The 27,343-nt window shown below is 43.6% G+C and overlaps 1 protein-coding gene across 1 annotated transcript in view; it reads left to right on the plus strand.

The window, feature by feature from the left end:
• Nucleotides 1-27,343, plus strand: part of LOC122934535 (cytochrome P450 2K1-like) — an 88,842-nt gene that overhangs the window by 34,971 nt on the left and 26,528 nt on the right. The window contains exon 3 of the mRNA XM_044290081.1: nucleotides 13,285-13,447. Within this exon, the coding sequence (XP_044146016.1) occupies nucleotides 13,285-13,447 (163 nt within the window). The remainder of the gene's footprint in view (nucleotides 1-13,284; nucleotides 13,448-27,343) is intronic.

Raw genomic sequence — 27,343 nt, forward strand, 5'->3', positions numbered from 1 at the left:
AACCCAGGCAGAGGAGAAAGGTCCCGTAACAGACAATCTGGCTTCATGTCAGCAGAGAATCAGTCTTCATATCATAGCAGAGAATCAGGCTTCACGTCACCCACCACTGTAAGAGTCAATTTTCATAAATTTAGGCCCAGAACCCAGGCAGAGGAGAAAGGTCCCGTAACAGACAATCTGGCTTCATGTCAGCAGAGAATCAGTCTTCATATCATAGCAGAGAATCAGGCTTCACGTCACCCACCACTGTAAGAGTCAATTTTCATAAATTTAGGCCCAGAACCCAGGCAGAGGAGAAAGGTCCCGTAACAGACAATCTGGCTTCATGTCAGCAGAGAATCAGTCTTCATATCATAGCAGAGAATCAGGCTTCACGTCACCCACCACTGTAAGAGTCAATTTTCATAAATTTAGGCCCAGAACCCAGGCAGAGGAGAAAGGTCCCGTAACAGACAATCTGGCTTCATGTCAGCAGAGAATCAGTCTTCATATCATAGCAGAGAATCAGGCTTCACGTCACCCACCACTGTAAGAGTCAATTTTCATAAATTTAGGCCCAGAACCCAGGCAGAGGAGAAAGGTCCCGTAACAGACAATCTGGCTTCATGTCAGCAGAGAATCAGTCTTCATATCATAGCAGAGAATCAGGCTTCACGTCACCCACCACTGCAACAGTCCATTGGCATATATTTAGGCCTAGCACACAGGCAGAGCAGAGAGGTCCCGTAACAGACAATCTGGCTTCATGACAGCAGAGAATCAGTCTGCATGTCATAGCAGAGAATCAGGCTTCACGTCAGCCACCACTGCAACAGTCCATTGTCATAAATTTAGGCCCAGCACCCAGGCAGAGGAGAGAGGTCCCGTAACAGAGGATCTGGCTTCATGTCAGCAGAGAATCAGTCTGCATGTCATAGCAGAGAATCAGGCTTCACGTCAGCCACCACTGCAACAGTCCATTGTCATAAATTTAGGCCCAGCACCCAGGCAGAGGAGAGAGGTCCCGTAACAGACAATCTGGCTTCATGTCAGCAGAGAATTAGTCTGCATGTCATAGCAGAGAATCAGGCTTCATGTCAGCCACCACTGCAACAGTCCATTGGCATATATTTAGGCCTAGCACACAGGCAGAGGAGAGGTTCATTCAACTTTGGGTAGCATCGCAATATAATGGTAAAATGAAAATAAAAATAGGATTGAATGAGGAAGTGCCCTGGAGTCCAATAATATATGGTTATGGGGAGGTAGTTAATGTCTAATCTGGACAAGGGACGGACAGGTCCTGTGGGATCCATGCCTGGTTCATTTTTATGAACGTCAGCTTGTCCACATTGGCTGTAGACAGGCGGCTGCGTTTGTCTGTAATGACGCCCCCTGCCGTGCTGAATACACGTTCAGACAAAACGCTGGCTGCCGGGCAGGCCAGCACCTCCAAGGCATAAAAGGCTAGCTCTGGCCACGTGGACAATTTAGAGACCCAGAAGTTGAATGGGGCCGAACCATCAGTCAGTACGTGGAGGGGTGTGCACACGTACTGTTCCACCATGTTAGTGAAATGTTGCCTCCTGCTAACACGTTGCGTATCAGGTGGTGGTTCAGTTAGCTGTGGCGTGTTGACAAAAGTTTTCCACATCTCTGCCATGCTAACCCTGCCCTCAGAGGAGCTGGCCGTGACACAGCTGCCTTGGCGACCTCTTGCTCCTCCTCTGCCTTGGCCTTGGGCTTCCACTTGTTCCCCTGTGACATTTGGGAATGCTCTCAGTAGCGCGTCTACCAACGTGCGCTTGTACTCGCGCATCTTCCTATCACGCTCCAGTGCAGGAAGTAAGGTGGGCACATTGTCTTTGTAGCGTGGATCCAGCAGGGTGGCAACCCAGTAGTCCGCACAGGTTAAAATGTGGGCAACTCTGCTGTCGTTGCGCAGGCACTGCAGCATGTAGTCGCTCATGTGTGCCAGGCTGCCCAGGGATAAGGACAAGCTGTCCTCTGTGGGAGGCGTATCGTCATCGTCCTGCCTTTCCCCCCAGCCACGCACCAGTGATGGACCCGAGCTGCGTTGGGTGCCACCCCGCTGTGACCATGCTTCATCCTCATCCTCCTCCACCTCCTCCTCATCCTCGTCCTCCTCGTCCTCCAGTAGTGGGCCCTGGCTGGCCACATTTGTACCTGGCCTCTGCTGTTGCCAAAAACCTCCCTCTGAGTCACTTCGAAGAGACTGGCCCGAAAGTGCTAAAAATGACCCCTCTTCCTCCTCCTCCTCCTCCTCCTCCTGGGCCACCTCCTCTTCCATCATCGCCCTAAGTGTTTTCTCAAGGAGACATAGAAGTGGTATTGTAACGCTGATAACGGTGTCATCGCCACTGGCCATGTTGGTGGAGTACTCGAAACAGCGCAACAGGGCACACAGGTCTCGCATGGAGGCCCAGTCATTGGTGGTGAAGTGGTGCTGTTCTGTAGTGCGACTGACCCGTGCGTGCTGCAGCTGAAACTCCACTATGGCCTGCTGCTGCTCGCACAGTCTGTCCAGCATGTGCAAGGTGGAGTTCCACCTGGTGGGCACGTCGCATATGAGGCGGTGAGCGGGAAGGCCGAAGTTACGCTGTAGCGCAGACAGGCGAGCAGCAGCAGGATGTGAACGCCGGAAGCGCGAACAGACGGCCCGCACTTTATGCAGCAGCTCTGACATGTCGGGGTAGTTGTGAATGAACTTCTGCACCACCAAATTCAGCACATGCGCCAAGCAAGGGATGTGCGTCAAATTGGCTAGTCCCAGAGCTGCAACGAGATTTCGCCCATTATCACACACCACCAGGCCGGGCTTGAGGCTCACCGGCAGCAACCACTCGTCGGTCTGTTGTTCTATACCCCGCCACAACTCCTGTGCGGTGTGGGGCCTGTCCCCCAAACATATGAGTTTCAGAATGGCCTGCTGACGTTTACCCCGGGCTGTGCTGAAGTTGGTGGTGAAGGTGTGTGGCTGACTGGATGAGCAGGTGGAAGAAGAGGAGGAGGAAGCCGAGAAGGAGGAGGTGGCAACAGGAGGCAAAGAATGTTGCCCTGCGATCCTTGGCGGCGGAAGGACGTGCGCCAAACAGCTCTCCGCCTGGGGCCCAGCTGCCACTACATTTACCCAGTGTGCAGTTAGGGAGATATAGCGTCCCTGGCCGTGCTTACTGGTCCACGTATCTGTGGTTAGGTGGACCTTGCCACAGATGGCGTTGCGCAGTGCACACTTGATTTTATCGGATACTTGGTTGTGCAGGGAAGGCACGGCTCTCTTGGAGAAGTAGTGCCGGCTGGGAACAACATACTGTGGGACAGCAAGCGACATGAGCTGTTTGAAGCTGTCTGTGTCCACCAGCCTAAATGACAGCATTTCATAGGCCAGTAGTTTAGAAATGCTGGCATTCAGGGCCAGGGATCGAGGGTGGCTAGGTGGGAATTTACGCTTTCTATCAAATGTTTGTGAGATGGAGAGCTGAACGCTGGCGTGTGACATGGTTGAGACGCTTGGTGACGGAGGTGGTGGTGGTGGTGTTGGTGGTACATCCCCTGTTTGCTGGGCGGCAGGTGCCAACGTTCCTCCAGAGGCGGAGGAAGAGGCCGAGGCGGCAGCAGCAGAATAGGCCGAGGCGGCAGCAGCAGAAGAGGTAGCAGGGGGAGCCTGAGTGACTTCCTTGGTTTTAAGGTGTTTACTCCACTGCAGTTCATGCTTTGCATGCAGGTGCCTGGTCATGCAGGTTGTGCTCAGGTTCAGAACGTTAATGCCTCGCTTCAGGCTCTGATGGCACAGCGTGCAAACCACTCGGGTCTTGTCGTCAGCACATTGTTTGAAGAAGTGCCATGCCAGGGAACTCCTTGAAGCTGCCTTTGGGGTGCTCGGTCCCAGATGGCGGCGGTCAGTAGCAGGCGGAGTCTCTTGGCGGCGGGTGTTCTGCTTTTGCCCACTGCTCCCTCTTTTGCTACGCTGTTGGCTCGGTCTCACCACTGCCTCTTCCTCCGAACTGTGAAAGTCAGTGGCACGACCTTCATTCCATGTGGGGTCTAGGACCTCATCGTCCCCTGCATCGTCTTCCACCCAGTCTTGATCCCTGACCTCCTGTTCAGTCTGCACACTGCAGAAAGACGCAGCAGTTGGCACCTGTGTTTCGTCATCATCAGAGACATGCTGAGGTGGTATTCCCATGTCCTCATCATCAGGAAACATAAGTGGTTGTGCGTCAGTGCATTCTATGTCTTTCACCGCTGGGGAAGGGCTAGGTGGATGCCCTTGGGAAACCCTGCCAGCGGAGTCTTCAAACAGCATAAGAGACTGCTGCATAACTTGAGGCTGAGACAGTTTCCCTGGTATGCATGGGGGTGATGTGACAGACTGATGGGGTTGGTTTTCAGGCGCCATCTGTGCGCTTTCTGCAGAAGACTGGGTGGGAGATAATGTGAACGTGCTGGATCCACTGTCGGCCACCCAATTGACTAATGCCTGTACCTGCTCAGGCCTTACCATCCTTAGAACGGCATTGGGCCCCACCATATATCGCTGTAAATTCTGGCGGCTACTGGGACCTGAGGTAGTTGGTACACTAGGACGTGTGGATGTGGCAGAACGGCCACGTCCTCTCCCAGCACCAGAGGGTCCACTAACACCACCACGACCATGTCCACGTCCGCGTCCCTTACTAGATGTTTTTCTCATTGTTATGGTTCACCACAACAACAAATATATTATTTGGCCCAATGTATTGTATTCAAATTCAGCGGGATATAAATTTGAGGCCTAGTATTTAGGCGCTGGGTGACCGGTATGGATTTAGTGACAGAATTAGACTTGGAAATGCACAGAAGCGTGTGTGTGAAGTTATTCTGAATGACCCAATGTGCACCTTGAATATTATATACCCTTTTTGGGATAGATTTCAAATAGCTCTGATATAGCAGGAACCACTAAATTATGAAATTGCTAAATTGGGAATTGTACTTCAACCCAGAACAAAAAATGTGCTTTGACGGGCACTAAATAACTTTCCCAGCTACAACAGGACAACGGTAACGAGAGATTTAGAGGGATTTAAATTTGAGGCCTAGTATTTAGGCGCTGGGTGACAGGTATGGGTTTAGTGACAGAATTAGACTTGGAAATACACAGTAGCGGGTGTGTGTGAAGTTATTCTGAATGACCCTATGTGCACCTTCAATATTATATACCCTTTTATGGATAGATTTCAAATAGCTCTGATATAGCAGAAACCACTAAATTATGAAATTGCTAAATTGGGAATTGTACTTCAACCCAGAACAAAAAATGTGCTTTGACGGACACTAAATATCTTGCCCAGCAACAACAGTACAGCGGTGGGTAACGAGAGATTTAGAGGGAATTAAATTTGAGGCCTAGTATTTAGGCGCTGGGTCACCGGTATGGATTTAGTGACAGAATTAGACTTGGAAATGCACAGAAGCGTGTGTGTGAAGTTATTCTGAATGACCCTATGTGCACCTTCAATATTATATACCCTTTTAGGGATAGATTTCAAATAGCTCTGATATAGCAGAAACCACTAAATTATGAAATTGCTAAATTGAGAATTGTACTTCAACCCAGAACAAAAAATGTGCTTTGACGGACACTAAATATCTTGCCCAGCAACAACAGTACAGCGGTGGGTAACGAGAGATTTAGAGGGATTTAAATTTGAGGCCTAGTATTTAGGCGCTGGGTCACCGGTATGGATTTAGTGACAGAATTAGACTTGGAAATGCACAGAAGCGTGTGTGTGAAGTTATTCTGAATGACCCTATGTGCACCTTCAATATTATATACCCTTTTAGGGATAGATTTCAAATAGCTCTGATATAGCAGAAACCACTAAATTATGAAATTGCTAAATTGAGAATTGTACTTCAACCCAGAACAAAAAATGTGCTTTGACGGACACTAAATATCTTGCCCAGCAACAACAGTACAGCGGTGGGTAACGAGAGATTTAGAGGGAATTAAATTTGAGGCCTAGTATTTAGGCGCTGGGTCACCGGTATGGATTTAGTGACAGAATTAGACTTGGAAATACACAGTAGCGGGTGTGTGTGAAGTTATTCTGAATGACCCTATGTGCACCTTCAATATTATATACCCTTTTAGGGATAGATTTCAAATAGCTCTGATATAGCAGAAACCACTAAATTATGAAATTGCTAAATTGGGAATTGTACTTCAACCCAGAACAAAAAATGTGCTTTGACGGACACTAAATATCTTGCCCAGCAACAACAGTACAGCGGTGGGTAACGAGAGATTTAGAGGGAATTAAATTTGAGGCCTAGTATTTAGGCGCTGGGTCACCGGTATGGATTTAGTGACAGAATTAGACTTGGAAATACACAGTAGCGGGTGTGTGTGAAGTTATTCTGAATGACCCTATGTGCACCTTCAATATTATATACCCTTTTAGGGATAGATTTCAAATAGCTCTGATATAGCAGAAACCACTAAATTATGAAATTGCTAAATTGGGAATTGTACTTCAACCCAGAACAAAAAATGTGCTTTGACGGACACTAAATATCTTGCCCAGCAACAACAGTACAGCGGTGGGTAACGAGAGATTTAGAGGGATTTAAATTTGAGGCCTAGTATTTAGGCGCTGGGTCACCGGTATGGATTTAGTGACAGAATTAGACTTGGAAATGCACAGAAGCGTGTGTGTGAAGTTATTCTGAATGACCCTATGTGCACCTTCAATATTATATACCCTTTTATGGATAGATTTCAAATAGCTCTGATATAGCAGAAACCACTAAATTATGAAATTGCTAAATTGGGAATTGTACTTCAACCCAGAACAAAAAATGTGCTTTGACGGACACTAAATATCTTGCCCAGCAACAACAGTACAGCGGTGGGTAACGAGAGATTTAGAGGGAATTAAATTTGAGGCCTAGTATTTAGGCGCTGGGTCACCGGTATGGATTTAGTGACAGAATTAGACTTGGAAATGCACAGAAGCGTGTGTGTGAAGTTATTCTGAATGACCCTATGTGCACCTTCAATATTATATACCCTTTTAGGGATAGATTTCAAATAGCTCTGATATAGCAGAAACCACTAAATTATGAAATTGCTAAATTGAGAATTGTACTTCAACCCAGAACAAAAAATGTGCTTTGACGGACACTAAATATCTTGCCCAGCAACAACAGTACAGCGGTGGGTAACGAGAGATTTAGAGGGAATTAAATTTGAGGCCTAGTATTTAGGCGCTGGGTCACCGGTATGGATTTAGTGACAGAATTAGACTTGGAAATACACAGTAGCGGGTGTGTGTGAAGTTATTCTGAATGACCCTATGTGCACCTTCAATATTATATACCCTTTTAGGGATAGATTTCAAATAGCTCTGATATAGCAGAAACCACTAAATTATGAAATTGCTAAATTGGGAATTGTACTTCAACCCAGAACAAAAAATGTGCTTTGACGGACACTAAATATCTTGCCCAGCAACAACAGTACAGCGGTGGGTAACGAGAGATTTAGAGGGATTTAAATTTGAGGCCTAGTATTTAGGCGCTGGGTCACCGGTATGGATTTAGTGACAGAATTAGACTTGGAAATGCACAGAAGCGTGTGTGTGAAGTTATTCTGAATGACCCTATGTGCACCTTCAATATTATATACCCTTTTATGGATAGATTTCAAATAGCTCTGATATAGCAGAAACCACTAAATTATGAAATTGCTAAATTGGGAATTGTACTTCAACCCAGAACAAAAAATGTGCTTTGACGGACACTAAATATCTTGCCCAGCAACAACAGTACAGCGGTGGGTAACGAGAGATTTAGAGGGAATTAAATTTGAGGCCTAGTATTTAGGCGCTGGGTCACCGGTATGGATTTAGTGACAGAATTAGACTTGGAAATGCACAGAAGCGTGTGTGTGAAGTTATTCTGAATGACCCTATGTGCACCTTCAATATTATATACCCTTTTAGGGATAGATTTCAAATAGCTCTGATATAGCAGAAACCACTAAATTATGAAATTGCTAAATTGAGAATTGTACTTCAACCCAGAACAAAAAATGTGCTTTGACGGACACTAAATATCTTGCCCAGCAACAACAGTACAGCGGTGGGTAACGAGAGATTTAGAGGGAATTAAATTTGAGGCCTAGTATTTAGGCGCTGGGTCACCGGTATGGATTTAGTGACAGAATTAGACTTGGAAATACACAGTAGCGGGTGTGTGTGAAGTTATTCTGAATGACCCTATGTGCACCTTCAATATTATATACCCTTTTAGGGATAGATTTCAAATAGCTCTGATATAGCAGAAACCACTAAATTATGAAATTGCTAAATTGGGAATTGTACTTCAACCCAGAACAAAAAATGTGCTTTGACGGACACTAAATATCTTGCCCAGCAACAACAGTACAGCGGTGGGTAACGAGAGATTTAGAGGGATTTAAATTTGAGGCCTAGTATTTAGGCGCTGGGTGACAGGTATGGGTTTAGTGACAGAATTAGACTTGGAAATACACAGTAGCGGGTGTGTGTGAAGTTATTCTGAATGACCCAATGTGCACCTTCAATATTATATACCCTTTTTGGGATAGATTTCAAATAGCTCTGATATAGCAGGAACCACTAAATTATGAAATTGCTAAATTGGGAATTGTATTTCAACCCAGAACAAGAAATGTGCTTGAACGGACACTAAATAACTCGCCCAGCTACAGCACTAGGGACAGATTTAGCTGGATATAAATTTGAGGCCTAGTATTTAGGCGCTGGGTGACCGGTATGGATTTAGTGACAGAATTAGACTGGGATATGGCCAAAAAATAAACAGACTATTGCTGGTTAAATGCACTTGGTGTGACAGCTTCACCCTGATGTAGGCTTTAGCCAAAAAACAACCACACCATTGAGGGTTAAATGCACTTGGTGACAGGCGCAGCTTGCCCCTGATTTTGTATATGGCCAAAAAATGAACAGACTATTGCTGGTTAAATGCACTTGGTGTGACAGCTTCACCCTGATGTAGGCTTTAGCCAAAAAACAACCACACCATTGAGGGTTAAATGCACTTGGTCGCAGCTTGTGCTGGCGCACCACAAGACACAAAATGGCCGCCGATCACCCCAGAAAAATGAGACTGACAAACGGTCTGTGCAGCCTAAAAACAGTGAGCAATTGAGGATCAGCAGCTCAATGATCCACAGCTGCAGATCGATCAGTTAATCAAGTCCTTTGGAGGAGTTAATCTGCCTAATCTCGCCCTACTGTCGCAGCCGCAACCTCTCCCTACGCTAATCAGAGCAGAGTGACGGGCGGCGCTATGTGACTCCAGCTTAAATAGAGGCTGGGTCACATGGTGCTCTGGCCAATCACAGCCATGCCAATAGTAGGCATGGCTGTGATGGCCTCTTGGGGCAAGTAGTATGACGCTTGTTGATTGGCTGCTTTGCAGCCTTTCAAAAAGCGCCAAGAAAGCGTCACAAAAGCGCGAAGAAAGCGACGAACACCGAACCCGAACCCGGACTTTTACGAAAATGTCCGGGTTCGGGTCCGTGTCACGGACACCCCAAAATTCGGTACGAACCCGAACTATACAGTTCGAGTTCGCTCATCCCTAATGGAAAGTTCTTCCTGCAGACATCAGGGGTGTAGATGGGGGCCAAGTTCTCTCCCTCCATCGCTAATATTTTTATGGCATGGTGGGAGAGGAGCTTTCTCCTCATCGACACCAACCCTTTTTCGGACTGCGTGAGGTGGTATGGCCGTTACATCGACGACCTGATCTTTATCTAGTCGGGCGATGTGGCGGCCGTACCGCTGTTCACGGATTATCTGAATTCCTGTGTAGATGGTATTCAATTTACCGTTCAACACAGTACGAATAACATCGAATTTTTAGATCTCAGACTCAGGGGGGACTCCGCCACAGCCTCCATATACACCAGCACACACAGAAAGCAAACAGCTGGTAATACACTACTGCATGCACAATCATGCCATCCTACACATACCATCAGGAATATACCTAATGGAGAACTAATTAGAGCCAGAAGGAATTGCAGTGACGAGTCAACCTACAAAACAGAGGCAGAAAACATTACTAAAAGATTGACACATAGGGCTTATTCACAAAAAATGTTGGACAAATGCAATAGAGAGGTATCAAACATTGACAGAAATTCATTATTAACTATTAATGTGAAAAAACATAGTCACAATATCAGAGAGACATTGAACCATGAAAGAAAAAATATCTTTGTAACACAATATAGCAAAGAATACACCCAAATTTGCAATATTGTAAAAAAACACTTTCCGGTTTTGGCCTGCGACAAGGCATGGGCAGCAATGGCACAAAAAGGTGTAAAATGTGCAGCTAAAAAAGCACCTACCATAGCTAGCTCAATAAGTCCTTCCCTTTTTAGAAATGACAAATCTTGCTCTATTCAGAGCACTTGGTTATCCACAAAGGGGAACTACAAATGTGGTCATTCCATTTGTATTTGCTGCAAATACATGAAAATCAGCCAGAATTTTGAATCTACTGTTAATGGCCAGACTTTTAAGATTCACTCCTTTCTCAATTGCAATACCACCTTTGCCATTTATTGCATAACATGCACCAAATGCAAGCTGCAATATGTAGGATGTACAACAAATGCCATAAAAACGCGCATCAGAAAACATATATCAGACATACCGCACCATGCAAACCGTAATGTATCTGCGGCAAGTCTCCACTTTGCCACAGTGCATGGTGGGGATGTCTCATATATGTCAGCACAAGGTATCGAAAAAGTCAAAAAACCTTTAAGAGGTGGTGACAGAAAACGTAAACTTCTGAATAGAGAATCCTACTGGATTTTCCAGTTAGAAAGTCGCCAACCCCATGGTCTGAATAAAAAACTTGACCTCATCCTGCAATATTGATTTTCAAACTATTGACCATATAGTATTCCTCCTTTCTCCACATTTTTTTCACCCAGATCCGTTATTATTACTATATAATTTTTTTCTGAATATGTCATTGCTATTTCTTTTTATGTTTTTATAAATCACATAAATTCATGGTATGCTTTTAACTGAGTGTTGGTTTGTGGATGGGATGTGAGGGGTTGAACCTCAGCCCGATTACCTCAGGTGAGAAAGTCAGTCCCTCCCTCCTCTCTATAAAAACTTTCTGCAGTGTACTGGAAAATGTCATGAGTAAGGGCTAGGATTTTATTGAGCCTGAAACATGTAGACCTGCATTCCTGTACCTGGATTTTACTGAATTTTGAATAAAGCTTTGGATTACCACGAATACAAGCTGGACCAATCAATCCTTTTTTTCTCCATATCTACATTTCTCCTGCTTCGGGTGAGGGAGCCGGTCCGCGCTATATTAGTGGAATCCTTGGCAGGTGAGAGCTGCTCAAACCCCTGATTTTTACTATTTAAGACAATCGCTCAAAAAATAAAAAAGCTATGGAGACACTAAAACACAATTTTTTGGGTTTCGGAAATGCCATTATTGTGTAAAACTTAAATAAATAAGAAAAAGTATACATATTGGGTATTGCCATGTCCGTAACAATCTGCTCTATAAAACTGTCACATGAACTAACCCCCTCAGATGAACGCTGTAAAAAGAAAAAAAAAACTGTTCCAGAACAGCCAATTCTTTTGGTCGACTTGTCCCATAAAGTGTAATAATGAATGATCAATTAATCATATGTTCTCAAAAATGGTACCAATAGTTCTGCAAAAAACGAGCCCCTGCACAAGACGATCGGCAGAAAAATAAAAAACATATGGCGTTCAGAAAATGGACACACAAAAACATAATTTCTTTTTCAAAAATGCCTTATTATGTAAACCTGAAACAAACAAACAAAAAAAGTAGACATATTTGATATCACTGCATCCGTAACAACCTGCTCTATAAAAATAGCACATGATCTACCATGTCGGATGAATCTTGCAAAAAATTAAAGATCACAATACGGTGCTTAAAACAGCAATTTTTTTGTTACCTTGCCTCACAAAAAATGTAATATAGAGCAATTAAAAATCATATGTACCCCAAAATAGTACCAATAAAACTGACACCTTATCCCCTAGTTTCCAAAATAGGGTCCCATTTTTGGAGTTTCTACTGTAGGGGTGCATCAGGGGGGCTTTAAATGGGACATGGCATCTAAAACCAGTCCAGCAAAATCTGCCTTACAAAAACCATGTGACGCTACTTTCATTCTGTGCCCTGCCGTTCGCCCTTACATCAGTTTACAACCACATGTGGGGTGTTTCTGTAAACTGCAGAATCAGGGTAATAAATATTGAGTTTTGTTTGGCTGTTAACACTCAATGTAAAAATTTTAAGAATTGCTTCTAAACTTCTAAGCCATGTAACGTTCTAAAAAAAAAAAAAAATTACATTTCCAAAATGATGCCAACTTAAAGTATACATATGGGGAATGTTAAGTAATAAATATTTTATGAGGTATCACTTTCTGTTTTAGAAGCAGAGAAATATAAATTTTTAATTGCTAATTTTTCCAAATTTTTGGTAAATTTGGGATTTTTTCATAAATAAAGGTGAAATATATTGACTCAAATTTATGACTGTCATGAAGTACAATGTGTCAAGAGAAAACCATCTCAGAATGGCTTGGATAAATAACAGTGTTCCAAAGCTATTACCACATAAAGTGACGCATGTCAGATTTGTAAATTTTGACCTGGACACTGGGTCATCAATGACCGTTGGTCATAAAAGGGTTAATCCCCCTCTTCCTGCACAAGTGACATATGGCACACAAGCAGCATCTCAAACAGCCTATGTTTATATAAAAACTGGTTGGATTACATATTATAAATGCATCAGATGGCTGAGAAGATTTCTAGGTATATAAGCACACCAGCCAGTATCCTCTTTGCCCAGGTATCCGCTTTCTCAAAGAGGAGCATTTTGAGCATATTGCTGCTGTCTGCTGCTGAGTGAACAGGTAATATTTTCATGTAGCTGTATAGTGCGCCCCCAGAATGAATTTTACTGGTAGGCCCTAAGCGAAAGAGAGGAGATACAGGGGATTCACACTGAATGGCACCAAGCAGCAATGTATGCAGGCTGAAAAAGACAACAGGTTGAACATTTTTAATAAACTTCAATTACAAAAATAATGTTTAGCCAAAAATACTGACTTTTCAGTAAAAAAACAATTGCCCCAAAAATATTTTAGCCTTTAAAGTTTTAATGTGGTTTTCATGCTTTGTTGATTTTTAGATATCCCAAAAATATGGCACAGTATTCAGCGTCCAGATTGGAATGGAGAAGATTGTTATCCTCTGCGGTTACAAGACGGTGAAAGATGCTCTTATAAACTATGCCGAAGAATTTTCAGGAAGGCCCAATTCACCGATAACCTCAGCAACATCAAATGGATATGGTAACTATGTCGACAGTTAGTTATTAGTATTTAAAAGGGTTACATATTTTTAAAGGGGTGCTCTGGTTTGCAATTTTTAACATCAATTGACAGAAAACAAATTTATTATCACTTACAAATAGTGATTGTTATGCCCCTCATTTTCCTGTATTCCATCGTGGTCATATGACATTTCCTACTGTGTTTTCCCTTTATCGATGACATCACTTCTACATCTAAGGCATGGGAAGGCTTATAAGGCTCTGCCCATATCAACACAACATTATCAATGACCTTGCCTCTTAAGGTTGTGTTCTGCTCATTCTCATGGACCCTGCCCTGTAGACATGATGTAAACAATGATGAGAGCAGGGTTGTTCCAGTGTAAGCTGTGTACCGGGGTGGGCTCCCCAGGATACAGCGAAGTCACAGACAAGGAAAGCGACACTGACACCAGCTTAATATGCAAGAACAGAAACTTTATTTAGGCAAAAAAAAGTTATATCACAAACATAACCAACACAATGCAAACATGCATAGAAAAACGCTATATCTTGGACCCACAGTCAATGTCCCTGCCCACTGGACAGGCCTAGCCGATGGCAGATACAGCAGAGCCTGCAAGTCGTGCTGTGCCACTACAGAGGACACCCCTAGCCGGTGGCAGACGCAACAGAGCCTGCAAATCAATAACTGCGCTGCAGTCCAGTACAGAAAAGCCTAGCAAAACAATATAATGCTAACTAACTAACTAATGCAAGGCCTAGGCTAGTCTCTGTTACTTCAGGCGCCACACAATATATTACAATCCATAACCGGGTGCATTGACCTGCGTCCGTTCTGGGCCCGAGGATGCAGCCTACCAGGGATGGCCACCAACCTCTCAGCAACCGTGCGGCCTTGCTTGATGATGAGGCCTTCTGTCCACACACTGAACTGGTCTTCCTGGGACAACCTCTCTTTCAAAAGAGCTGGATTCAGTAAGGGTATAACAGTTACTCTCCTTCTTTTGAGTGTCCATTAACTGCCCGACATCTGCAAGCCAGGATGGAATCGGATTCAGTCCCTCACAGCACAATCCTTCCACCATGTCAGATCACCACTTCCTGCTCTGTCTGGCGCACACAGCATGAGTCAACAGCATGAGTCATCATCTGTTTTGCATATTCAAATCCCAGAGTGTGCTGGCTGTAGCTGCAAAACAGTGGCCTCTAGTGCCCAGAATGACAATTGACACTTTCAGTACAAACATTTTGCAGAAATAGCTGTTTCACAATCTGACACCAGCAGGGCTTCACGCAGGCTTGGCTCTGTGATATTTTAGCTGGGAGGGGAAGAAGAGACTATATTTGAGTGCATGTCCAGAAGTTATGCTGCACAGTGGTGTGCATCAGGGAGAATAACAGGTTTATCCTCCTCTCACTTCACAGTGTTTGCAGAATGCTTTTACATCATTTCTGCCTGCAGCTGCCATATCTTAAACTAATACTGTGTAGCTCCCCCCTTGTGCCACCAAAACAGCTCTAACCCAGTAAGACATGAATTTCCCAAGACATCTGAAGGTTTTCTGTGCTATCTAGCGCTAAGAGGTTAAAAGCATATTGTTAATGGACACAAAAACGATCAGTTTGAGAAATTTAAAAGTCAAAACCTTCAATTCTTCATCATGTTCCTTAAACCATTCCTCAGTGTTTGCAGTGTGGTTCGGCCATTATCCTGCAGAAAGAGGGCACTGCCATAACACTGCTGTTATGAATGGGGGTCCTTCTCTATACAATATTTAGGGGGATGGTACATGTAACTAGAGATGAGCAAACTTTTGAAAAATTTGATTCGGCAACTTTGCTGAACTTAGCCCAAAAATGTGATTTGTTCTGAATTAAGTTGTCGCAAATCACCATAAATCAGTTATACCCAGGCTACTCCGCCTTAGGGTACGGCAACATGGAGCAGCTGTGCTGCGGGGGGTTGCAGCTATGCTGTGGTGAAGAACCACACAGCCAATTAGCCCGCAGCTGCCTTTCATTGAATAATGAAGACCACACTGTATAGTTAGTCTTCATTGTTAATGACTGCATGGCACCTTTAATGCATTTCAAACAGGGACTGTTGCTGGTATGGGGTTTGGTTGGTTAGGTGGGGCTAAAATATGCTGGCATACCCACTACTCCAAACAAAGAGCTCTGCTGCCTTACAGGTGGAAGTCCTTCTTCTGCCACCTGCTTTTCCTCCTTTTCCACATCATCTAATATCGATGAGCATATTTCATCAGGAACATCCTCTTCTTTATGAATGTTGCTGACTTTTCTAGGAAGGAAGACCAGCAAAAGATAAACATGGTCATCATTAAGACCTGGCCTTACTAAGGGATGCTGACTGAATGGTACGCTGGGTACTGGAATAATAAAGGCTTCCATCTTATTTGTATTGAATTCTCTATTAATCATTTTCAGCAACACTGTCCCTAGTGCATGAGCACTTGCCATGTCTCTTCTTATGCTCAGCTCTCAGGACAATGGTGGAGACTGTGCGGGATGAGGGTTTTATAGGGCTGTGGCATCACAGAGGATGGCTATCTCTGGGTTGGCTTGCTGCACTGCATAATGGGTGATCTTATGTTCTCAGGCTTATCTCCCCTACATTTAGTTTCGCTTTAAAACATGTGCAGCCATTATTTTAGGAAAACCTGATTTGTTACTACGAAGCGCAATAAAAATTGGATTTGTTGCGAATTGAAGTTTTCCTAAACTTCCTACCGAATTTCGCTTTGCCCAACACTACATGTAACATCCACATAATACCAAGATCCAATGTTTCCACCAGAACTTTGCCCAGAGCATCACTCTACCTTTACCATAATGCATCCTGGTGCCATCTCTTATTTATCATATTATTTTACTCATATAGCACAGGACATATCATATAATGGATATTATCAATGCTTCACTTTCCCTGGTAAGTGAAGAAAACATCATTCTTTAGACCAGGCCACCTTTTTCCATTGGCCCATGCTCCAGTTCTGATGCCTAGTACACAAATGTGTGTTTCTCATCAATATATATGCTTTCCCATTATGGAGATCCCCAAGTATGCCGAGTATGTGTGTTTGCAGTATTGTAGGCCAGGCGATGTCTCTGTGGGTTTCTGGGAAAGATAATCAAAACATAAGTCAATGGGTCTGAACTATGATGCAGTGTTCGCACAGCCTGTATCCGTGTTTTGGGGATACATGGTTTGTGGACTGCAAAACCTTTACAATTGTGTGAATGTCCTCTTACCTGAAAAATCACTACAGTTTGGCAATTTTTAAAGTCCATTAACTCTTTAGTGATAACTAGCAAGTAGTACAGTTGGACATTTGTCTGCAGACAACTTTAATTGCAGATAAAAGCTCTCATCTGTCCCAGTAAAATGACATCAGAACTCATAACACTAACCACAACTTGTCTCTACCCACCACTCAGCAATCGTCCCCCTTTATACCCCACTCAAAAATGATTCCCACTTAAGGCCCACACAGTAATCATGTCTATTGAGGCCTCAGTCTCACTCACTAGCAAATTCCATTTAGGTCCAGTAGTTATATTTCCCCCTTTCATGCCCTCAGTAGTTATAATGCCCTCTATAGTGCCCAGTATTCATAATGCTCCCTGTAGTAGCCACAGTACCGTAGTTAAATTGCTCCCTGCAGTCAAAATAATTCCTCAGTTATCATGCCTCCATGCAGTACCCCCATATTTATAGTACCCAATGTAGTGCCCTCTGTAGATTTAATTCCCCCTGTAATGCCCCAAATATTTATAATGCCCAAGTAGTTCTAATCCCCCCCTGTAATGCCCTCATAAATATAATGCTCTCCTCTAGTGTTCTCGTTACATATAATAGCTCCTGTATTGCCCTCAATAGATATCATGCCCCCTGTAGATATAATGCCCTCTGCAGTGTCTTCACAAATATAATGCTCCCTATAGAGCCCTCAGTAGATATAATGTCCCATGTAGTGCTATCAGTAGATATGAAGCCCCCCTGTAGTCATGTCAGTAGATACCATTCCCCTGTAGTTACCTCATTAGATATAAAGCCTCCTGTAGTGTCATTAGCAGATATTATGCCCCCGTAGTAACTTTAGTATATATAATGCCACCCCCTGCAGTGCCCCCAGTATTGCCAAAAACAAATACTCACCAGACTCCCAATCAATGCCAGAATCTGTGATGCAGGCCACAGGCCTATTTTGACCTATGGCCTTGGTTGCTTATACTAGGATGCAGGTGGTTGTAATGATGTCATAGACCTTCATGAGACCTGGCACAGGAGGCCACTATAATGTCATCATGACCACCTGCACAGTTCCACTGCCTCATAAGCTATCAGCCTTTGTGCTTCATCATCTCCTGCCTGAGGCTAGATGCAGCTGGCACACCCTCGCGATTTGGCACCCGGGGAAACCGCCACACTGAGCATGGCACTCTGACTGGTCTTCGGCTATGCAGGCCGATAGACAACAAGCTGCAATGCCCTATGTTTTTTGACACTTTTCTATCAAAGCCAGCTGTAACTTTTTCAGATATTATCTGACCTCTGGAATCTGACCAGACAGGTTAGCCTTCACGCCCCATGCACATTATTTACCCTCAGTCACCCAAGACTTTGTTGTCAGTTCACCATCATTCCCTTCTTTGACTGCTTTTCATAGATACTAACCACTGCATAACAGTAATACCTCACAAAACCTGCCATTTAACCCCTTAAGGACCCAGGATGAGAATTCTCATCCTAAATGGCCGGTACTTTGTGCCCCAGGATGAGCATTCTTATCCTGCGGTCCTTTCTCCCCATCATGTGCGGTGCCAGGATCAGCAGCACGGATCCGGTTGTTACTGACGGCTGTATCCCTGCTGCATTGGTGATAACGCTGCTGCCGGTGGATTAACCTCTCATATGCCACGATCAGCGCTGACCGCGGCATATGGCAGATTTGCGCTCCCTCTACTCATACATTGGGTCCCCACGCTGCGGTGGCGGAGACCCAATGGCTGTCATGGCAGCCCCAAGCCTTTCAAAATCCTTGGGGCCAGGCATGTACGGAGGCCTATGAGGCCCAGACCCCAGGCTGGGTCTCATAGGCAAGCTATCAGTGTATTACACTATGTAGAAACACTAATAGAAACTTTTAAATACAAAAAGGGAATCAACGCGGTAAAAGAGAATATTTAAAAGAAGAAAAACTGCTACAAGAGGACATAGTTTTAAATTAGAAGGGCAAAGGTTTAAAAGTAATATCAGGAAGTATTACTTTACTGAGAGTAGTGGATGCATGGAATAGCCTTCCTGCAGAAGTGGTAGCTGCAAATACAGTGAAGGACTTTAACCGCCTCCGGACCGCCTAACGCAGATGTGCGGTCCGGAGGCGGCAGCCCTGCGCTCAACGACGCATATACGCGTCATCTCGCGAGGGCCGGGATTTCCTGTGAAATCAGAAGGTAAGCGAGTGGATGTCCAGCCTGCCAGCGGCGATCGCTCACTGGCAGGCTGGAGATGTGATTTTTTTAACCCCTAACAGGTATATTAGACGCTGTTTTGATAACAGCGTCTAATATACTTGCTACCTGGTCCTCTGGTGGTCCCTTTTGTTAGGATCGACCACCAGAGGACTCAGGTAGCTCAGTACAGTCGCACCAAACACCACACTACACTACACCCCCCCCCCGTCACTTATTAACCCCTTATAAACCCCTGATCACCCATGATCACCCCATATAAACTCCCTGATCACCCCCCTGTCATTGATCACCCCCATGTCAGGCTCCGTTCAGACGTCTGTATGATTTTTACGGATCCACGGATACATGGATCGGATCCGCAAAACACATGCGGACGTCTGAATGGAGCCTTACAGGGGGGTGATCAATGACAGGCGGGTGATCACCCATATACACTCCCTGATCACCCCCTGTCATTGATCACCCCCCTGTCATTGATCACACCCCTGTAAGGCTCCATTCAGACGTCCGTATGATTTTTACGGATCCATGGATACATGGATCGGATCCGCAAAACACATGCGGACGTCTGAATGGAGCCTTACAGGGGGGGTGATCAATGACAGGCGGGTGATCACCCATATACACTCCCTGATCACCCCCTGTCATTGATCACCCCCCTGTCATTGATCACCCCCCTGTAAGGCTCCATTCAGACGTCCGTATGATTTTTACGGATCCATGGATACATGGATCGGATCCGCAAAACACATGCGGACGTCTGAATGGAGCCTTACAGGGGGGTGATCAATGACAGGCGGGTGATCACCCATATACACTCCCTGATCACCCCCTGTCATTGATCACCCCCCTGTAAGGCTCCATTCAGACGTCCGCATGATTTTTACGGATCCATGGATACATGGATCGGATCCGCAAAACACATGCGGACGTCTGAATGGAGCCTTACAGGGGGGTGATCAATGACACGCGGGTGATCACCCATATACACTCCCTGATCACCCCCTGTCATTGATCACCCGCCTGTCATTGATCACCCCCCTGTAAGGCTCCATTCAGACGTCCGCATGTGTTTTGCGGATCCGATCCATGTATCCATGGATCCGTAAAAATCATACGGACGTCTGAATGGAGCCTTACGGGGGGGTGATCAATGACAGGGGGGTGATCACCCTGATCACCCCCTGTCATTGATAACCCCCCTGTAAGGCTCCATTCAGACGTCCACATGTGTTTTGCGGATCCGATCCATGTATCCTTGGATCCGTAAAAATCATACGGACGTCTGAATGGAGCCTTACAGGGGGGGTGATCAGTGACAGGGGGGTGATCACCCTGATCACCCCCTGTCATTGATAACCCCCCTGTAAGGCTCCATTCAGACGTCCGCATGTGTTTTGCGGATCCGATCCATGTATCCTTGGATCCGTAAAAATCATACGGACGTCTGAATGGAGCCTTACAGGGGGGGTGATCAGTGACAGGGGGGTGATCACCCTGATCACCCCCTGTCATTGATAACCCCCCTGTAAGGCTCCATTCAGACATTTTTTTGGCCCAAGTTAGCGGAAATTTTTTGTTTGTTTTTGTTTTTGTTTTTTCTTACAAAGTCTCATATTCCACTAACTTGTGTCAAAAAATAAAATCTCACATGAACTCACCATACCCCTCACAGAATCCAAATGCGTAAACATTTTTAGACATTTATATTCCAGACTTCTTCTCACGCTTTAGGGCCCCTAAAAAGCCAGGGCAGTATAAATACCCCACATGTGACCCCATTTCGGAAAGAAGACACCCCAAGGTATCCCGTGAGGGGCATATTGAGTCCATGAAAGATTGAAATTTTTGTCCTAAGTTAGCGGAAAGTGAGACTTTGTGAGAAAAAAACTAAAAAAATCAATATCCGCTAACTTATGCAAAAAAATAAAAAATTCTATGAACTCGCCAGGCCCCTCATTGAATACCTCGGGGTGTCTTCTTTCCAAAGTGGGGTCACATGTGGGGTATTTATACTGCCCTGGCTTTTTAGGGGCCCGAAAGCGTGAGAAGAAGTCTGGGATCCAAAATATCTTGGTCAAATGCCAACTTTGTATAAAAAAATGGGAAAAGTTGTCTTTTGCCAAGATATTTCTCTCACCCAGCATGGGTATATGTAAAATGACACCCCAAAACACATTCCCCAACTTCTCCTGAGTACGGCGATACCAGATGTGTCACACTTTTTTGCTGCCAAGGTGGGCAAAGGGGCACATATTCCAAAGTGCACCTTTCGGATTTCACCGGTCATTTTTTACACATTTTGATTTCAAAGTTCTTCTCACACATTTGGGCCCCTAAATTGCCAGGGCAGTATAACTACCCCACAAGTGGCCCCATTTTGGAAAGAAGACACCCCAAGGTATTCCGTGAGGGGCATGGCGAGTTCCTAGAATTTTTTATTTTTTGTCGTAAGTTAGTGGAATATGAGACTTTGTAAGAAAAAAATTAAAATAAAAAAATCATCATCATTTTCCGCTAACTTGTGACAAAAAATAAAAAGTTCTATGAACTCACTATGCCCATCAGCGAATACCTTAGGGTGTCTACTTTCCGAAATGGGGTCATTTGTGGGGTTTTTCTACTGTCTGGGCATTGTAGAACCTCAGGAAACATGACAGGTGCTCAGAAAGTCAGAGCTGCTTCAAAAAGCGGAAATTCAGATTTTTGTACCATAGTTTGTAAACGCTATAACTTTTACCCAAACCATTTTTTTTTTGCCCAAACATTTTTTTTTATCAAAGACATGTAGAGCTATAAATTTAGCGAAAAATTTATATATGGATGTCGTTTTTTTTGCAAAATTTTACAGCTGAAAGTGAAAAATGTCATTTTTTTGCAAAAAAATCGTTACATTTCGATTAATAACAAAAAAAGTAAAAATGTCAGCAGCAAAAAAATACCACCAAATGAAAGCTCTATTAGTGAGAAGAAAAGGAGGTAAAATTCATTTGGGTGGTAAGTTGCATGACCGAGCGATAAACGGTGAAAGTAGTGTAGTGCCGAAGTGTAAAAAGTGCTCTGGTCATGAAGGGGGTTTTAGCTAGCGGGGCTGAAGTGGTTAAGCATGCATGGGATAGGCATAGGGCCATCCTTCATATAAGATAGGGCCAGGGGCTATTCATAGTATTCAGTATATTGGGCAGACTAGATGGGCCCAATATACTGAATACTATGAATATCCCCTGGCCCTATCTTATATGAAGGATGGCCTTATGCCTATCCCATGCAATTTAAAACTATGTCCTCTTGTAGCAGTTTTTCTTCTTTTAAATATTCTCTTTTACCGCGTTGATTCCCTTTATGTATTTAAAAGTTTCTATCATTTTCCCTCTGTCTTGTCTTTCTTCCAAGCTATACATGTTAAGGTCCTTTTAATCTTTCCTAGTAAGTATTATCCTGCAATCCATGTACCAGTTTAGTAGCTCTTCTCTGAACTCATTCCAAAGTATCAATATCCTTCTGGAGATATGGTCTCCAGTACTGAGCACAATACTCCAAATGAGGTCTCACTAGTGCTCTGTAGAGCGGCATGAGCATCTCCCTCTTTCTACTGGTAATGCCTCTCCCTATATACCCAAGCATTCTGCTAGCATTTCCTGCTGCTCTATGACATTGTCTGCCTACCTTTAAAGGGGTTGTCCAGGTTCAGAGCTGAACCTGGACATACCCTTATTTTCACCCCGGCAGCCCTCCTGAGCCTGGCATCGGAGCATCTCATGCTCCGATGCGCTCCCGTGCCCTGCGCTAGATCGCGCAGGGCACAGGCTCTTGTGTTTACAATAACACACTGCCGGGCGGTAACTTCCGCCCAGCAGTGTGTTCGGTGACGTCACCGGCTCTGAGGGGCGGGCTTTAGCTCTGCCCTAGCCGTTTTACTGGCTAGGGCAGAGCCAAATCCCGCCCATCAGTGCCGGTGACGTCACCGGGGTTCCTGTCAGCCCCATAGAGAGCCCCGGTACGTCACCGGAACTCAGAAAAATGCCTTTGCCCTGTGCAATTTAGCGCAGGGCAAAGGAGAGCATCGGAGCATGAACTGCTCCGATGCTCATGTCAGGGGGGCTGCCGGGGTGAAAATGGAGGGATGTCCAGGTTCAGCTCTGAACCTGGACAACCCCTTTAAGTCTTCTGAAATAATGACCTCTAAATCCCTTTCCTCAGATACTGAGATTAGGACTGTATTACTGATTTTATATTCTGCTCTTGGGTTTTTACGCCCCAGGTGCATTATCTTGCACTTATCAACATCAAATTTTAGTTGCTAGATTTTTGACCATTCCTCTAGTTTTCCTAAATCCTTTTCTATTTGGTGTATCCCTCCAGGAACATCAACCCTGTTACAAATCTTTGTGTCATCAGCAAAAAGACACACCTTACCATCGAGGCCTTCTGCAATTTCGGTGATAAAGATATTAAACAATATGGGTCCCAGAACAATTCCCTGAGGTACCCCACTGGTAACAAGACCATGGTCTGAATATACTCCATTGACTACAACCCTCTGTTGTCTGTCCCTCAGCCACTGCCTAATCCATTCAACAATATGGGAGTCCAAGCCCAATGACTGCACTTTATTGATAATCCTTCTATGTGGGACAATATCAAAAGCCTTACTAAATTCCAGATAAGCGATGTCTACTGCACCTCCTCCATCTATTATTTTAGTTACCCAATCAAAAAAAATTAATAAGATTAGTTTGACATGATCTCCCTGAAGTAAACCCATGCTGTTTTTCATCTTTCAATCCATGGGATTTTAGATGTTCCACAATCCTCTCCTTGAGTATGGTTTCCATTAATTTCCCCACTATTGATGTCAGGCTTACTGGCCTATAGTTGCCCGATTCCTCCCTACTACCTTTCTTGTGAATGGGCACAACATTTGCTAATTTCCAATCTTCTGGGACGACTCCTGTTGCCAGTGATTTGTTAAATAAATCTGTTAATGGTTTTGCTAGTTCACAGCTGAGCTCTTTTAATAGCTTTGGGTGTATCCCATCAGGCCCCTGTGACTTATTTGTATTAATTTGATGATCCACCCAGTCTGGTCAGCACTGTAGAAAGAATGAATAAAACTGCTAAACTGTGCCACAAAAATAAATTTTATGTAACCTTTCATGTAACCTTACACAAAAAGTGTAATACCAGGTGATCAAAAAGTAGTATGTACCCCAAAATAGTACCTATCAAATAATCATCTCATCTCACAAAAAATTTGACCCTACCTAAGACAATCGCCCAAAAAATAAAAAAAGATATGGCTTTCAGAAAATGGAGACATAAAAACATGATTGTTTTTCTTTTCAAAAAATGCTTTTATTTTGTAAAACCAAAATAAATATAAAAAAAATAGACAAATTAGGTTCCGACGTGTTTGTAACAACCTGCTCTATAAAAAAAATACCACATGATTTACTCTGTCAGGTGAAAACGGTAAAAAATAAATAAAAATTGTGTTGAAAAATCTATTTTTTTGTCACCATATATCACAAAAAGTGTAATATCAAACGACCAAAAAGTAGTATGTGCTCCAAAATAGTACCAATAAAACCAATCAGCCTCTACATAAGATATTTGCCCGAAAAATAAAAATAATATGGCTTTCAGAAAAAGGAGACACAAATACATGATTTTTTTTTTTTAAATTTAAACAAAACTGTAATAAAATAAAAGTAGTCATATTTGGTATTGTCGTGTCCATAACAACCTGCTCTATAAATATCACATGATCTAACCAGTCAGGTGAACAAACATTTTTTTTTGTTTTGTCATATATACCACGAAATAATACCAATAAAAGTGTCACCTTATCCTATAATTTCCAAAATCAGGTCACTTTTTTCGAGTTTCTACTCTAGGGGTGCATCAGGGGGTCTTCAAATGTGACATGGCAACTTAAAATTATCCCAGTGAAATCTGCCCTCCAAAATTTATATGATGTTTCTTTCCTTCTGTGCCCATACAGCAGTTTATGACCACATGTGGGGTGTTTCTGTAAACTGCAGAATCGGGGTAATAAATATTGAGTTTTAGTTAACCCTTGAAGTTTGTAAAATCAGTTTTGAATAACTTGAGGGGTGTTTTTTCTACAATGGTGGTTTCCACTATATAAGCCCCACAAAGTGACTTTAAAATTGAAGTGGTCCCTAAAAAAGTGGGTTTCGGAAATTTACTTAAAAATTTCAAAATGTGCTTCTAAAATTCTAAGCCTTATAAGATCCTAAAAAATGTCATTACATTGATAAAATGATGCAAACATTAAAGAGGACATATGGAAAATGTAAAGTAATAACTCTTTTATGATGTACAATGTGTTGCGAGAAAACAAATCTCATAATGGCTTGGATAAGTAAAAGCAAGTTATTACCACATAAAGTGACACATGTCAAGTTTCCAAAAAATGACCTGGGCAGGAAGGTGAAAATGACAAGATTCTTAAAAGCTTTCTGTCATGAGAAATAATGTTATGTAGCTGACTGACATTAGCGATGTGCTAATGTGAGCAGTACATAACTGTGTGCTTTATAACTCCCTGCCTGCCGCCGTTCTCTTAAAATAAAGACTTTAAAATATGCTAATGAGCCTCTAGGTTCTATTAGGGTGTTGCTTCTGCACCTAGAGGCTCGGTCTACGCACCCTTTGGCATGCCCAGGTCCAGTTGATTGACTTTGGAGTTCTCAGTGTCCTGTAAATCTCGCGCCTGCGCCATCCTATTTAGTATTCAGCGCAGGCGCAGTGGGTGAAGGATGCGCTCCTGCTGTCGGCTTCCTCACTGCGCCTGTGCCTTAAGGACATTAATAAATCTGCATATCAATATAGACATATCTATGTCTTGGAAGCGCTTCCATTATCTACAAATCTCAGTCCACTCCTATTCAGTCTAACTTGAAAAGTCCGTGTAACACGCTAGTACATGCAGCGCTAGACACGTGGGACACCGAACAGAGAGGAGTTTTCGCATCCGGTAGCGCTACACACGTGGGACGCCGAATAGAGAGGAGCTTTCCTATCCCGCAGCAAACACGTGAGCTACACCCTAAACACTGACAGACCGGGACATGAGATACCAACCAAGCGATCTTTTAGAAAGGTAACAGCAGCCAGTACGCCTAGAGCTGGTGGGACGCCAACAGATACTGGTCCGCTATATATTTCTCCATTATACTGCACTTTATTTTTGTACCTTATTCCAATTTGCGTATTTGCACACATTTGACAAACTATCTTGGTCAAACATTCAGGACTTGGCACTGTATATCAAATATTAGGTCAACTCACCGGCTGAGAAATCTGACAGTGCATGATACGGGACATTGAAGCCAAGTAGTCTAAACAGATTACTGGTGATCCCTTCTGGCTTGAAAATCCTTTGGGTTTGTGACCATAATTATACATGTATTGAGCCGTACTGGTATCGCATCAGACGCAATTGTGTGATTTTATGGAATACAAGACAGCCATTGTACTATTGATATACTATTGTTATACGCCATTATCATATCCAGCTGACTTGTACCTTCATAAATCATATCTGGATATCTGAATCACCTCTCATTTATACAGTGTCCAGCTTATATTTGTTCTACCTGAAACAATCCAGGATCTATAGTCTTGGACTATACCATCTGTAACCTGGACACCACGTTCTTGATGGGTGGCTCGTATATCCCTTGATTCTTTCTTTGAGCTACTATATTTGTGTTTTTACATCTGTACTATTTTTATATTGTGATACTATTTTTATATTGTGATTATGTGTGATGATGTGTTCACCGGTTAAAGTGCATATAAACATATAAATTAAGTTTATTAAACTCTTAGTGACCACCCATACGTGTTTTTATGGCAGTCACTAAGGGACCTTAGGCTGGGCCGCTGTTTGTTTTGCGGCGGCACAGGGCGCAGGAGTGCCCATCCGGTTTGTTTAACACTTTCCATGCCGTGGGCAATGGCGCCGTCACATGTTAAGTGCTGACAGAGAGAGCTCTGTTTCCCATCGGCACCGCACAAATGAGATTGCGGGGTGCTGATGTGTGTGAAGGCTGCCTGGGGTCTGATGTAGGCTCCAGAACAGTCTTGAGTAATTTCCAGCAGGCTGCGCCTCTCTGGAGCAGCCTGCTGGTCAATGTCAGAAAAGCATTCCCATTAAAATGCAATGCACTATAGGGATAGTGAATTGCATTTTAAAAGCAATCAAAAAGCTGTCTGTAATAGTACCCTTGTCGGACTATTAGGTGGTAAAAAATTAAAAAATTAAACTAATTTATTCAATAAAAAAAATCTCATTAAAAAATTACGCTTTTTTCCCCATTGAAAATGTGCTTTTCAATGAAAAAAATGGCAACAAATCCTGATCAGGATTCAAATGTAATCT

The sequence above is a fragment of the Bufo gargarizans genome, chromosome 4 (assembly GCF_014858855.1).
Source record: "Bufo gargarizans isolate SCDJY-AF-19 chromosome 4, ASM1485885v1, whole genome shotgun sequence".
NCBI classification, from domain to species: domain Eukaryota; kingdom Metazoa; phylum Chordata; class Amphibia; order Anura; family Bufonidae; genus Bufo; species Bufo gargarizans.